At 36.8% G+C, this 14,771-nt stretch overlaps 2 protein-coding genes across 3 annotated transcripts; one reads left to right on the top strand and one right to left on the bottom strand.

Moving 5' to 3' along the window:
• On the bottom strand, positions 1,871-7,410 carry LOC109709962 (type 2 DNA topoisomerase 6 subunit B-like). 2 transcript variants are annotated; one of them, XM_020232360.1, is made up of 13 exons: positions 7,330-7,410; positions 7,098-7,206; positions 6,030-6,116; positions 5,546-5,602; positions 5,146-5,257; positions 4,959-5,040; positions 4,747-4,767; positions 4,030-4,226; positions 3,575-3,716; positions 2,962-3,158; positions 2,630-2,753; positions 2,162-2,478; positions 1,871-2,094 (listed from the first exon to the last, which is right to left on the bottom strand). In XM_020232360.1, the coding sequence occupies exons 1-12, from the start codon at positions 7,363-7,365 to the stop codon at positions 2,179-2,181; spliced, it is 1,464 nt and encodes a 487-aa protein (XP_020087949.1). In that variant the 5' UTR covers positions 7,366-7,410; the 3' UTR covers positions 1,871-2,094; positions 2,162-2,178. The 2 variants fall into 2 exon arrangements, with proteins under 2 accessions (XP_020087949.1, XP_020087950.1); XM_020232361.1 differs by having other exon boundaries at positions 1,872-2,094; positions 5,546-5,572.
• Positions 10,460-13,674, top strand: LOC109710615. Its single transcript, XM_020233328.1, has 2 exons — positions 10,460-10,538; positions 10,622-13,674. The coding sequence occupies exon 2, from the start codon at positions 10,665-10,667 to the stop codon at positions 13,314-13,316; it is 2,652 nt and encodes an 883-aa protein (XP_020088917.1). The 5' UTR covers positions 10,460-10,538; positions 10,622-10,664; the 3' UTR covers positions 13,317-13,674.

Raw genomic sequence — 14,771 nt, 5'->3', positions numbered from 1 at the left:
TGAGCGCACTTCTTATTACTCTGTTCTTTGCTCAATCATGATATCGCATATACATTTATAAAAACCTCACAATTGTGTTACTGAACATATGTATACAGTGAGATTGCGAAGCATCTCTCCCTCCCGCCTGTGAAGCTCCACTGCAGCATGCTCGCAGAGGACGCGATCAAAGCCGCTGTAAAAGACTATGAAGCCAAGAAAGCCCGGGTGGCAGACGAGGACGCCGAGAAAGCTGCAAACGAGTAGAACTTCATGCGGCGCCGCTACTCGCAGGTTAAATAAGGTATCGGTGTATGCGCTTTTTCACCTTCGGAATGCATCAATTTGCTGATTATGTTGCTTTAATAGCATCGTCTGATAGGGATGTGAATGTTCTCGAAGAATTAGTTATTCGGGGAGAACTTTGTCCTATATATATATCCTGCTAGTAAAGTAAAGTTAACTCACATGCTACTGTGTAAATCATCCAACTTAGGAAAGCTGTTATTAGAAGCGACATGAAGGCTCTGTTCATTTCCAGAATAATTCTGTTGCATATATGGATGCTCTGAGGCATATCTATATTCATTAGGCCCTGATTTGGACGTTAGAACAAGTTTTCCAGTTAGAGATTGTGCAGTAAGAGTTTCCATCTACAAAGGGATTTTATCTTGTACTTTAGAAAAAAAAAAAAAAAAAAAGGGAAAACTTCAAATACTCCTTTGTGGTTTAGCGCGATCAAATTTTACTATCATGTGATTTAAAATGTGTCGCTTTGGTATCCGACAGTTTCGTTTTCCTATTTCCGCTGGCTCCTCTCTTAACTTTTTCGGTAAATCATATAAAAAGATCTCCAGATATCCATTCTATGGTTTACTAATTTTTTTAAATTTACCACTGATTTAAAAGTTGGAGGGATAAGGGAAAGAACCACAATGGGGTATTAAAAGTTTTTTCTAAAAAAATAATTATTTGAAGGCCAAATATGACATGCTTGTCTTGACACTCAGATTGTACTTTTGTTATTTTTCTTCTACTAGTTCTGCGAAGCTTCATTTCAATTTTCGCAATTTGGGTAGAGCTGGTGACCAAAAAAAAAAAAAAAGAGTAAGTAATTTCTTAGTTTCCTGGATCAGAAAAAAGAGTTTTTGCTTATGGGTGTGGAAAATAACTAACAGCTTCAAACAAGAATTTAAGTGTCCACCGACACGAGCTTTATCTATCGTGTCATATCGTGCGAACGAAATATCGGGCACAGTTGAAAACTCTCTATTCTTTAGATTAGAAAATAATTTTTTCAATAAAATCTAAAAAATATGATAAAAATATAGAATAAATAATTAAAAATTTTATTGCTAAAAAAATAAATATTTTATGTTTTTATATGTTGGTACATATATATCTTTTGTAACTAGCACACATCGATACGATTCGGCATATATCGTGTTATACCGTGTCAGTAAATTTTCGATACAATATTGTGCCACGATATTTAAATTCTTGGCTTCAAATTTTTATTTACTGGGCATCTATAGTGAGAACAAGTTTTACCGGTCAGAGAGAAGAGAACATCTAGTTTGGTAGTAAAAGGCTCAAAATTTTAAAGTGCTTTCCAAACTTTTCATTTTTATGTATTATAAAATTACCGTGGCAGTGTAAACACGCTTTTTTTTGGCGGTCACTGCCAGGTACTTTTATAGCAGTTGAGTAAGAAAGATGGGAAGCGCTCTAATAAAAGTTTTGAACCTTGAATAGGTGAAGCAAAAATAGAAACCAACCAACCAAAAAAAAAAAAAGCACTTAATGCCAGCTATGGAAAACAAAGGTTTATAATCCACAAACAACTCAATTTTGCACCGGAAATATGAAACATAGCATAGTTATTTCTTCTACCTTAAAGGCTATTGAAACATGAATGCTCCATCAACACGAATACCCAAAAATAGGTGAGAGAGTCAAATCATGTCAAATAATAATGTAGAAGATATAAAGGGATGGTTGGAGAAGTTACCCGATGTTCAAACTAAGTAGAGCCCATCGTTTGGCCGTGCGTTCTCTTTCGAGCTCTGGTAATGAGTCTTGGCTATCTAAGCCGCGCTTTTTGTAATCTGTTAACTTTTGATCCAATGGATATTAGCTACAGGTTTAATCTCAAAAACAAAAAGGACACCCACAAACTTACCAACCAAATATGTTAACTCAGAAGTCCAGCATTTGGTCCTCTCCAAAGCACTCATCTTCTTCGAGTTCGCTTGAGTTCTCGCATTCGAAGAGGCAGGGCGCGTTGTCCCTGTTCTCTTTGGGCTGCTTCTTATCGTTCAGTCCGATGATCTTGATAATCTTGTCGCGTATGCAAGATTCAATCATCTCCTCGGCGTTATTGGAGTTACCTGCGGGAAGCCCGAGAAGAGCGGCACACTCGCCTCGGAATTCTGAATCGTTCGACGACATGATCAGGCCGGCGATCGATCTCGAGAGCTCAGGAGCGTACTCTCGAATCTGAAGAGGTTCAACGAAGCAACAAATCTCAACCATTATGGTAAATGAATGGTAAAATGTAATCACTCAAATAGCAATATTATCGAGTTGGACGATTCCCCGATTTTAAGGGTGACTTTGAAATGAAGGAAGAAGAAAGAAGTATTAGAACCTTCACGGCCTGAGAACTGAGGAACAGTCCAGTGTGATTTGCCTTCAAGTCATCCAATGCAGCCTTAACCGCCCTCTTAACAAGGTTTCTGTCAGGTGGAGATCTCTTCCGTGTTAGCCTCGCAGTGACTTCGATTAAAAGGTTAAGGAAACATAGAGAAGCATCGACTTCTGGGATTCAGAAGCTCATTTTAGCTTCATGTCGTAGTAAAAGTTTTAGGTGTTTTATTTGCCAAACGCCCAAATTCTGCTTTTCAGAGTAGAAAAGCTGTATCAAGGCGCTTAACAAAGTGACGAAGTATAACAAAATGTATATAACTTAAATTTGGATATCTTCTATGGTAACTGTGGATGCCAATATCCATGCGAGCAAATAATGACTTTTTCTCCCATTCAAGCACTAGTTCTCCATCTGCATCCACATGTTTGTCCTTCAACTTCAAACCATAGTTATGCCAATCGACGCTCGCTAGTGCGTTTATAGACGGTTCTGGGATTGGTGATGGAGCGAATTCTTGAAAAAATAGAACCTACGTACAAAACATTTTCGATGTCATACGAACAATTGTGGATAAATTCAGCACTATTATTGTGATAGAGAAGAGGAAAATTATCATATCAGCACACATTTGCTCAAACTAAAAAGGGTTATGCAATTTTGAAATTTATTAGGCTAATTTTTAATCATATTATGTCCACCACAGGAGAAATCACTGAATAGTTGACAAATACAAGAATAAAATAGATAAAGATCTGCATAAAAAATTGTAAAGCATCACTAGTGAGCTTGAATCTGTTCCTCCTACCCTAACTATGCAGGGATGGTAGCAGTGCACAAACAATTGTCTATGACAATATACCGCGAAAACATAAGAAACAAACACCAAATTCTCCAAAACAACCTGCATAATGAACTCAGTAGGACGAGCGCCGAAATCAAACAAACCTGTGCGGCCGAAGAATTATCCATCCAACAGCAAGGTTGTGATGCGACAGCCGCGATCACTATCACTGCTTCGGCCGTCTTTCCTTCGCCTCTTATATTATCCGCGCTGTTTGCCACTCCCCTTCCAACCTTTAAGTGTTCTCTACAGCAAAAGCAAAATACAGTACAGAATAGATGGTGATGCAGTATGATCTTTCATTATTGGGTTAGTGAAAAAGTTCAGGCCCTGAAGTTTGACCATAGGTTCAATTCGAAATAGAAATAAGTATCATGCCAGCACCATTGTTAGACTTTGCTTTGTTAGAAGGAAACTCTGAGGGCGAAATTGGAACTGGCATAAGAATCTAAACTAGAGAATTTGGAAATCCGAAATAGAAATAAGTATCACATAGAACTGTGTAAACTAGTAAGGAAACCAAGAGAACCTCGGCTTCGGCGTGGTTTGACCATCTTACCTACTACTACAGCAAACCTGGCACTCTTTATGAAGAGAATTCCCATGCATGAGAGCATAGTCTTTAAGGCCAGAAGCTAGCCGTTCAATACTCGGAATTGAGAGAGGCAGATGAACATCGTTGGTTCCTTGGAAAGGACGGTTGCTTCTTGTTCCGAGGTTGTCGACTTGCTCAACTATGAGCTCGACTACAATGTTCTGAGATAGCACAAGAAGTTAAAAAGTAATACGATGCATGACCGGAAGACCGAAGAATCACAAATCTCAGTTAAAGCCAAGATCTGAACAACCGATAAATGTATGGGCAGCTTTAAACTATTCATGACAAAGTTGAGCATGCACATTTACTGGTGTCTTGTATAAGTTTAGTATACCAATTTGGCGGTCATGCGATATCAAAAATTAGGATTCATCAAAGCCAAACTAATTCAATCATGATCTATAAGATCTAAAGTGTAACTTCAATCTTTCTATATCTGCTAAACGGGTAAAATTAAATTTTGTTCCCCAAAGAATCTGAACATCGGAATATCTTTAGATCAACTAAATGTGTTAATAGAGCATAGAAAAAGACGCAAATCTACGAACAATGGTAATATAATAAACTAATTGACTGAAACGAACGAGTAGCAAAGGAATCATGTCAAGAAGAAAATTCAGAAAATGAAAGTTCCTCCAAGTTCAAAGATATAAACGAATAATGACATGATGAACTTACAGGAGGTTTTAGTATGAGCATCTGCAAGAGAATGGAAATAAGAAAGCACGTTAGTGTACATTGCTGGAGAAAACTGCAATGAGATATAAATCATTATAAACAGTAATATTGACCTCATACCTCGAGTATTAGAAGCGAAAGTAAAAAATTCATAAAGAGAACCTACACTCTCAAACTGTAATAAAAATAATAGTTGTGAATAAAGGATGAACCTTTCGAATAAAGCTAGCCATCCACAAAATGGAACCATCAATATTCTCTTCTTCCGCCATCGAAAGGCACACTTCAGTTCCACTGATGCAACCAAATGTAAACACTATGTTATACTTAATGAAATCTCATCACTCAATATCAGTGAGAAAGGAAAAAATAATTAAAAAAAAAAAAAAAAATTCTTGCCTGAATATTCCGTGAGATTTCTTTGTGGGAGGTAACTTGGTAAGCCTCTTTTTTGAAGAAAGTGCTTCTCTTGTATTTAAGTGGTAGTGATGGATATCTTTGTCCTGTATTCCTAAGAGAACTTGTAGAATTAACTTTATTGCTACAACTAGAAGTTTAACTTGAGACAATATTGCATAAACTGAGTAGAGGGAGCAGATGATTGATTCAGTGCCAAATTTCGAAAAACATTCAACCTCATGATGGTTCAACCAGCCACAAAGAACAGAAAACACTGTACTGACGGAATTACGAAATCAAATTCTAATGTTCATGATTTGTAAAAACCGGAACAAATTAAGCTACTTTACTGGGAAGTTTTGAAATTTTAATAAAAGATCATGAGAAAAGCGCAACTTACCAGTAGTAGTGATTAACAGCAATCCATCTGCAACAAAAGAGAGGAGTGCATGATAAACTATTAGAAGAAAAGAATATTAGATAGCAAGTAGGATAACACCAATAATGAAGTTCCTAATACATACATAAACATCAAATTGTTTTCCAGTAACACTGTTTTCGATTTGCTACCATCCTACAAGCCAAAATCTTTAAACCATTTAATTTTAAGGTTGTTTCATATGCACATGGATATGAATATACAAAATGCAGTAAAAGCTTGTAGCATTAAACTAGTGAACTTACTTCAGACAGGGTTGAAAGGTCAATTTATGGCAAAACCGAATATATATATATATATATATATATATATATGATGAAAATGCAATACATGTGAAAGCTTGGAACTTAAAAGTTTTAGTGTGTAGGTGAAAAGTTGTATGTGGACGAAGTTGCAATAGTGGAGATTGTACAGGGACTACTCATACATTTTACTCAAAACATACCCCATTTTGTAGTGGAAAGAGGTATCATCTCAGAGCCCACCAATTCCTGAAACTCCACCAAGCTACTCCCAATTCCAGTGTCCGAAACTACTCAACAATAAATAAAAAAATAAAAATAAATAAAACAATTATTTATATCCAAAATTACAAGATTAATTGATGTAAAATTGTTAAGTCTAATTTCTACAGTGGCAACTTCATTACCTTCTACTGTGACATTAGGCACAAAACAGATAAAAACAGGATGGAGAAATATATGCAGAACCCCTGATTATAGGTGATTCTGAAAGAACCCCTCAACTTGAATTTCTTTTTTCTGAATTGAAACACCTTTAATTTCTAATTTTTTTTAATTTGAATATTTATAGCTAACTAAATCCAAAAATTCTGTAAGTTTTTGTAGCTCAATTAGATATTAGCAGTTAATTAGCCTAGTTTTTTTTGCTACAAAGTGGTTTAAACTATTAGATTTTATAAAATTACTAAACAATTTGGTAAAATCTGTAATTTATTGGTTAAAATCACACAATTTTAAAAAAATCAAAATTTGTGAGGCGGGGGGCGGGGGGGCTAAATCAAAAATATATATATAGTTCAGGGGTCAATGTCGGAATTACTATATTTGAGGGGCCCTCCATGCATTTATACCAAACTAAATTAAAACAAATCATAATGTATATTTCTCAGATTAAAATATCAGAAATAAAACAAGTATTTATAAAAATGCAAGATTAATTTATATAAATTACCACCATGCGTAATTTAATTAGCTTGTAGTGTGAGATAGGCCACAAAATCAAATAAGAAACAAATTAAAACTACAAATTACGATTTAAATAGCTCAGATCGAAAACCCTGCTCGAGATTGGCATCCGTGGTGGATTTGAATCGCGGAAACAACTATTTACACCCAAAAAATGCATGATTAATCGATATAAATTACCAAATCCAATTCCTCCACACGTGATTTAATCAGCTCATTATACTGTGACAGGGGCTAGAAAATCAAATTAAAACCAAATTAAATTTACAAATGACGATTTAAATAGCTCAGATCGAGAACCCTACTCGAGATTCGCATCGATGGGGGATTTGAATCGCGGAAACATTTGAGCGAAACCGATAATCGGCAGAGCGATTCCGAGATGCGGCATCTTTGGATCGATGAGTGTATCAACTGAAAAAAAAAATTAAAAAATTAACAAAAACATAGTAAAAAACGCACACGAATTCGAATTAATTTGGAAAAATACAAACGAAAATGAAGAGGAATCGGAGAATTAGGGTTTAGGCTTCTTACGATTGGGAATAATCTACGGAGATTCGAGTTCTCCATGAGAGAGAGAGAGAGAGAGAGAGAGAGAGAGAGAGATGTGGAATGTTTTTTTTTTTAGAGAGAGAGAGAGAGAGAGAGTTAAAAAGCAACGAAAATTTTTTTTAATTATTAATCAAACTAAAGATTATTTTAATTAACTATAATATTGATAAATTTAGCTGTTCTAAATTTTTTAAAAATAAAAATAATTTAATTTTATTAGCGACTAACCGTGATAATTAATAATAAATTTCTAATCTAATTTGTATAAATAAAAGTAATTAAAAGTAAAAAAAATACTCTATTTGAGCTTTTACTGTTTGCTCATAAAAAAAAAATTAAAAATTTTAAAAAAAAAAATTACTAGTAGCTTCTAGAAGAAGGATGGGGAGTGGGACCCACCCTAGGTTTTTTGGCGGGAAAATTGTGTAGTTACTTTTGGCGCCAAAGATATGAATGGTGACGTTAATTTTGCGAGAAAAATTAAAATACTTCTAGAATTTACTTGCGTGTGTATTGTTTCTACAAAATGTTAAATTTTTGTTTTCATTTAATACATATTCTTAAAAAAATTTAAAATTTTGATTTAAAATCAGATCAATTAGATTCAAATTCAGACACGTAATTGTAAACTATATTATTCAAAATTCAGGTCGAAGTGAATCTAGATTATAGTGAATATTAATTATTGATCCATATTATATTTTTTGCAATGGGGAATGAAATCAATGGTTCAAACTATTTAAACTTTTTAAAATTCAAATTTTGTAATTTTTTGATATTATTTGTATAGTCATAAATAATCCCAAATTCACCTTACAGTAGCGGTTGGAAATAATTAATTTTGAAACCACTTGAATATTAGACAAATAATGTTTAAAAATATAATAAAATTTGGCACCTAAAACATTCAAACAACTTATATTAAATTTAGAGTTAATTTCATACAAATCCCTGCAAATATAGTGACTTACAAATATATTCCTATAAAGTTCAACTTTCATATATTGTCCCTACAAAAGTTCTAATATTTTCAAATATGTATCTCTGGACCATTAAAGCATTGTTTATGAATAAGCGAAATGACCTTTTTATCATCACAAATATGTCCCTCGAAAAGTCTCAACTGTTAATGAAAGCGGGGTAAAAAGGTCAATTCATCTTATTAACTAATTAGAGTTAAGTATTTTATCTATGGTTAACTAATTTTTACTAGCGATTCCTAAAAGCATAAACATATTTGAAAACATCAGGATTTTTGCAAGGACAACGTATGAAAGTTGAATTTTGTACATATATATATTTGTAATTTACTATATTTGTAGGAACCTATATGAAATTAACCTTTAAATTTAACGATATGAATCATTTGATTTGAGTTTTAAATTATCGAAACTCCAAGGATCCCATGATATAAAATTAAATTAAATTAAAATATATCTTCGTTGTGAGGAAATTGAACTACTAGTGAGTGAACTCTTAGCCAAGTTCATATTTTGGTGCTCAAACTTTCATGCTTGATATAACATATTCAAAACTTTTAAAAAAGTTTTAAGGATAAATTACAGGTTTATCCTCAAATATTTCGATATTCAAACTTTAATTTATTGTAATTTGTAACTTAAATTTTTATAATTATTATTATCAAGTCCCACAACTTAATTTATGTTACTAAATATTAACGCATCATTGATGTATAAGTGCTGTACCATTTTAATTATTATGACATTATCAGTCATAATATTTTTTTACATCACTCACTCACGTGTTAACAATTCGTCAACATTTAGCTATTAAGTTGTGGAATTTTTGATTGAAATAATTCTGAAAATTACAAGAAATTAAAGTTTAAGAACTGTACATGTGATTTACCCAAGTTTTAACTTTAGTTTTTTTCTTAACCAAAAATAAATATTATTACCTACAACTAATTTATCTAAATGTTTGTTAAGTTAGAAGTGTACGTATAACATTGCTCTTATTAGAAACCGTTTGATTCATAGCTTGTAATATTTTGAAAACATTTTCATATATTATATTTGGAACGAGAAGCTTATTATTATTATTAACTTATCACGTCACTTAAATTGGTAGATTGTTAAAATCTAATATATTATTATTAATGAACTACTAATGATTTTTATTAAAAATATGGAAATGAGAATGCACTCAATAAATTTATCACACAAAGTAAATAAGATCAAAGGCTAATGTGAAACCTTAATAAAATATTTTATAATTTAGGGGTTGTTTGTTCCCTCCGAAAATCTTTCATTAAGAAAATATAATTTTTGTAATTTTTGAAAATGAGACTTTTACATAAAATTTGGAAAAAAAATCAAAAAAAAAAGAAATGAGAATAAAATGCTTTTCCAGTTAGAAAACTTTTCTTTTTTCCTGAATTATTAGTTTTTATGTGATTGAGGATTTTAAAAATAAATAAACAAAATTTGTATGACAAAAATATGTAATCGATAAAATTTAGAGAGGATCTCGGGGAAAAACAAGGTATATAATTTTAAATAAAAACCTATGAAAATCACCTGAATTATGAACTATTTTGATTCAGCTATCTGATTTTTTTAAAATTTAATTTTTTATTTAATTTTTTAATTTATTTAATTTGAGTTAGTCAATAACACTTTAATTTCAAAATTTAAATACGTTGTTTATTTTTATAGATTTAGTTAGTATATTTCATATATTTTTTTAACTATAAATTTATTAAAAATAATTAATTATTTTAATATTTAAAATTAAAATATTATTTGACTGACTCAAATAAAAAGAATAAAATATTAAATAATTAAATTAAAATGGAGTTTAATTCAGATAAATTTGATATATTTTTACCTATATTTTATCCGTACCAAACTTTTTTAGTTCGCGACAACAAAACCAAAAGCATCAGATCAAGTGCACCACACCAAACACGCACCAACACAACCTACTACTTATGAGGGACACGTGTCGAATTATAACCCGCTATTGAAGCTGTACGCTGTTCAACCATATCAGCGGGCCCCACAGAACACCTTGGACGCTGACGTGGCACACTCTCTCTCTCTCTCTCTCTCTCTCAAAACGCTTCTTCCCCGCTCCTCTTCCACACACTCTCACTGTGAACGTGTTGGAGCTCCCCCTCTTCTTCGACCTCGCGGAGACATTTTTGCACAAAACCCCCTTGTATTGAGGTAAAATTCCCGTCCAGTCCCCCTTTCTATTCACTGCACTTTTCACCCCGCCCCTTCGTGCGCAACTTTTTCTTACTTTTTAGTCCCCCGCACGAGCCCCTCATCTTCTCCCACCTCTCCGCTCAAATGGAAACCCTAGACCCCGTCGAAACCCTAGGTGGCGATCCCACGCAGGAGCCCCCCGATCCCCGAACCCTAGAACCGGGGCTAGGGTTTGCTCCGGGAGCTGAAACCCTAGCTCCGGAATCGAGGGGCGAAACCCTAGGAGTCGCCTTCGCCGACGAGGAAGGGGATTCGGCGGTGCTAGGGTTAGGGTTTGCCAGCCCTTGCGGCGTCGGCGACCTCGTCTGGGCGAAGACGAAGGGCCAGCCATGGTGGCCGGCGCGGGTTAGCGACCCCTCCCTCGCCCCGCCCGATCCATCCAAGAGATCCCCCGCGAAAGCGGGATCCGCCATTCACGTGGCGCTCTTCGGCAATGGCGCCGCATGGTGCTCCGCTTCGCAGCTGAAGCCCTTCTTCTCCCCCGGCCTCGACGATCTGGTTCAGCAGAGCCGGTCGAAGGGCTTCGTCGCCGCCGTCGAGGAGGCTCTAGGGTTTGTGGCACAATGCCTCCAAAAGGAGCTCACTTGCCATTGCTATCCCGCCGAGGATCGATTCAGCGACCGCAGGTTCTGCCCCGAGAAGCTCGGGGTTTCGAATTTCTCGCCGTCGGAGTTCCTCGATCGTGCCTTGGATGCTGCAGTTGATGTGTTGGCCCCCGACATGATCGAATGCGTGAAGCTCAGAAGCTGGGCCGTGGGATTCGGGCACGGATGGTTATCCGAGGATTTGGTTGGGTATCGGAGGCGGAGAGAGGTAACCGAGCTAGTGGATAAGATCGACCTTGATATCCCAGCCGGAGAGTTACTTGATAGCAAGGGCGAAGAAGAAGAAGAAGAAGAAGAAGAAGAAGAGAGGGAGGTGGAGTTGAATGATGGCGGCGAGGTTCCGAGGGAAGTTACGGTTTCGGAGGAAGAGGAGAAGTTGGAGAAGGGTCGGAAGAAGAGAAGCATGGCGGCGCTCATCGCCGAGATGGACATGGATTTGTGTAAAGAGGAGGCGGATAAGAATGTGGAATTTAGCGGAGAGGAGGAGGAGGAGGAGGAGAAGAATGGTGGAAGCAAGAAGGGTTTTGAGACAGTAATTGGCGATACGAAGATTGAAGAAGAGTCGGGATCGGCAAAGAGGGAGAGGAAGAAGAGCAAGTATTTGTCTTACCCCTACACTAATTTGATCGGCTTTGTAAAGGATTTGGACTCGTCGCCTTGGAGTGGGGATGAGAGGACGGCAAAAAAGGGTAGCGAGACGATTCACAAGGAAGAGGATAAGAACGGCCCAGCTCTTAATTTCGACGGGATTTCGTTGCGAGAGACATTCTGGGAGCTAATTTGCACGGCGAGAAATCCACTCCACCTGAAGTGGAACAGGTCGGCAAAGGTAGTGCGGGGCTTTTTTTCTATGTATAGAAGCGCGACGTTTGTAAACGGCAGTGAATATGAGGGTTACCAAAAGCACATTGCAGAATCTTGCTGCGGCGTAGGGAAATCTCTGGATGAAGAGAAGAGGAATGATGAAGAAGGCGGAATCGAAGCAGGGTTGAGTCCTGGTTCGGTTGATCTCTCGGGACAAAAGAAGCTGAGTTTTAAGAGGAAAAAGATTAGCAATGCAGCTACTGGAGAAACTCCAACGGCAGCGGATGAAAATGGTGGAGAGGATTTAACTAATTCAATCCCTGCTTTGGTCTACTCTGTTGACGGGAAGAAGGGAAATTTGAAGAGGAAAAAGGCGAAGGATGTGGCTGGCGAAGAAATTGTTCAGGGTTTGCTTCCAAATTCAACAGTTGGTTCTGAAGAAAACAACACTTGTAAGAAGAGGAGGACGAAGAAAGAGAAAGCTAGTATTCAAAATCCATTGAATTCGAATGTCCAGTTGGTAAGTGTTCTGGTGGAAAGTGAATCTTTATCGAAGAAAATGGACGATAGTACCGCTGCTAATGGTGAAAATGTAGCGAATTTGGGTAAAGATGCTAATATTTTTGTAGAACCTGCTAAATTTACATTGGAGATGCCTAAGAGCAGTGAAGTGGCTAATGGGAAAAGACCAATTGAAATTAGCCATTTTCAAACAAGTAAGCCTCGAGAAAGGAAGAGGAAGAACAATGACAAACATAATTTGGGTAGCAAAGCGATCAACGGTTTGGAAGCGAGCAATTCCACGCAGAAGAGAAAGAAGAAGGATGGAGTTAATTTCTACGGAAACCCCGCTGCCCTTCTCTTGAACTTCAACCCAGGCGTTGTTCTCCCTTCCAAAGAGGACCTTGTTTCCACCTTTAGCCAGTTCGGCTTGCTGTTCGAGTCGGAGACAGAAGTGCTTCGCGAAACCGGCTGCGCCCGCGTCGTGTTTGCAAAAAGCGCTGATGCGGAAGCGGCTTTCAACAGCGCTGATAAGCCCGGCATTTTTGGGCCCCCATTTGTCACCTACCGCCTCCACTACATGCCCCCTATGAAAATGAGCTCGCCGCCTTCAAATATTCCTGCAAAAAAGCCTCCACTCAATTGCATTAGAAAAAACCTCGAAAGGATGATCTCATCACTGACTTCATCGCCGCTGAGAAAAGCCGGGCCGTCAGGCGGGTTGAGGTCGGACGTGAAGGACAATCTGGTCAGCGAGATGCAGGGCCTCTTGAAGAAGGTGGACACTATGCTGAGCGGACCGACTACCGCCGGTAACCCTAATTAGTTCTGGTGTTTTATGAATATCTTTCTTTCTTTCTAACATCCATTAGCTTCAGAGTTGTTAAGTGATCTATGTTAGTAGTGTGATCTGTCTATGAGGAGCTGCCCCCTTTAATTTCTTGGAGGGTCATGTTTTGTTCTTTGTGGGGTAGCTTTAAGTTAGGTTGTTCCTGTGCATTGTAGACTTCTAGATAATGAACAGTTCGGCTTAGCCTGCCTTGTTGTGATCTTAAATACATTTGCATGTTGTTGTAGATGGGCCGTAAAGATGGCAATCTACGGAGGATGTCCTCCTTTGTTGTAGCATTCTAGTAGCAAATTTTCCAATAGCTTTAGTTTTATTTGGTAAATAATTTGAATAACATTTCCCATCATATGAAGGTAGTTTAATAGTATTTGGGAGAAGGTTCTTTGTTTGTTAGTGCGCATATGTGTGCGCTCGCGCGCGCTTGTACGTGGGCCCATGTCCAAATATTTACTCGTCAGCATGCCCTCTTTGATGGCTAATTTCCATATAGTGGGATAAAGTATAGTGATGGTATACTAGATGTCTTTTTATGAGGAGTTTAGGACTCTGTTTGGTGTGGTACATATCTTGTTTACATGGCCACTTGATTATTCTAATCTGTGCCCTTTCCTTATTATTGGTTACTGTCTGAAATCGCATGTTCGACCTCTTTGCCGTGTATTTTGGAATGCATGCTTTACCAAGTGCTTTTTAAGGTTTCATTTTTCAGGGAAAAAAAAAGTTGCTATGATTTTAATGACTACACCTTTTCTTAGCTGTTTTTCTTTTCGCATGTTACAAATGCCGCTATAGATAGGCATAAACAAGTGAATTGCTTATACAAATATTTGCAAGGCCTTATTTTTCATCTTACCATTGGAAGGAAGACTCCGTTTCAAGCGTCAAGCTCCACCTTGGTTGAGGTATGATAATATTTTATTTTTTCCTTTAAATTCTACATGTTAAGCGAAAGCAAATTCATGAACTACTTCGACTATAAGAGTGTCATTGAATCATTTTTTTTCCCACCTTGGGGGAGAGAAAAGTAGCATGCCACCAGCTTCACTCATTTAAAAATGAACTTAGCTAGAAATGTGGAACAATTAGGCTTCTAGCTGGGGACTTCATGTACCAATTGTCAAGCTCTTTGCTGCTTGCGTTAGGAACGGTCAGAGAATCAGTTTATTAGCATCTAGAAAGTATAAGTTGGCATGCTTAAAACACGGTATGTCGATTTCACTTGGAATTCATTGCTCTGTCCATTATTGCGCCATCTTATGGTCTATGGGGGTGTTCTTTTATCTTCAAAAAAAAAATCTCCTCAAGAAAAAGAAGTGTGAAACATAGCAAATCTGATTATAACATTTCAGGGTAAGCTTTCTATATCTATGGTGTCAAATATTTGCCCTGGGACCTACTTGTAGTGGCTTCTTTTGAACACACCTTCTCTTA

Source organism: Ananas comosus, linkage group 5, assembly GCF_001540865.1.
Source record: "Ananas comosus cultivar F153 linkage group 5, ASM154086v1, whole genome shotgun sequence".
Classification (NCBI taxonomy): Eukaryota; Viridiplantae; Streptophyta; class Magnoliopsida; order Poales; family Bromeliaceae; genus Ananas; species Ananas comosus.
Note: the sequence above shows the minus strand (reverse complement) of the source record. Positions and strands in the feature narration are given on the sequence as shown.

Coding starts and splice junctions, on each gene's coding strand:
- LOC109709962 (XM_020232360.1), bottom strand. CDS start 7,365: ATGGAGAACTCGAATCTCCGTAGATTATTCCCAATC. Junction 7,207..7,329: donor TCCGTAGATTATTCCCAATC/GTAAGAAGCCTA, acceptor TTTTTTTTTCAG/TTGATACACTCATCGATCCA. Junction 2,754..2,961: donor ATCCACAGTTACCATAGAAG/ATATCCAAATTT, acceptor AATCGAAGTCAC/TGCGAGGCTAACACGGAAGA.
- LOC109710615 (XM_020233328.1), top strand. CDS start 10,665: ATGGAAACCCTAGACCCCGTCGAAACCCTAGGTGGCGATCCCACGCAG.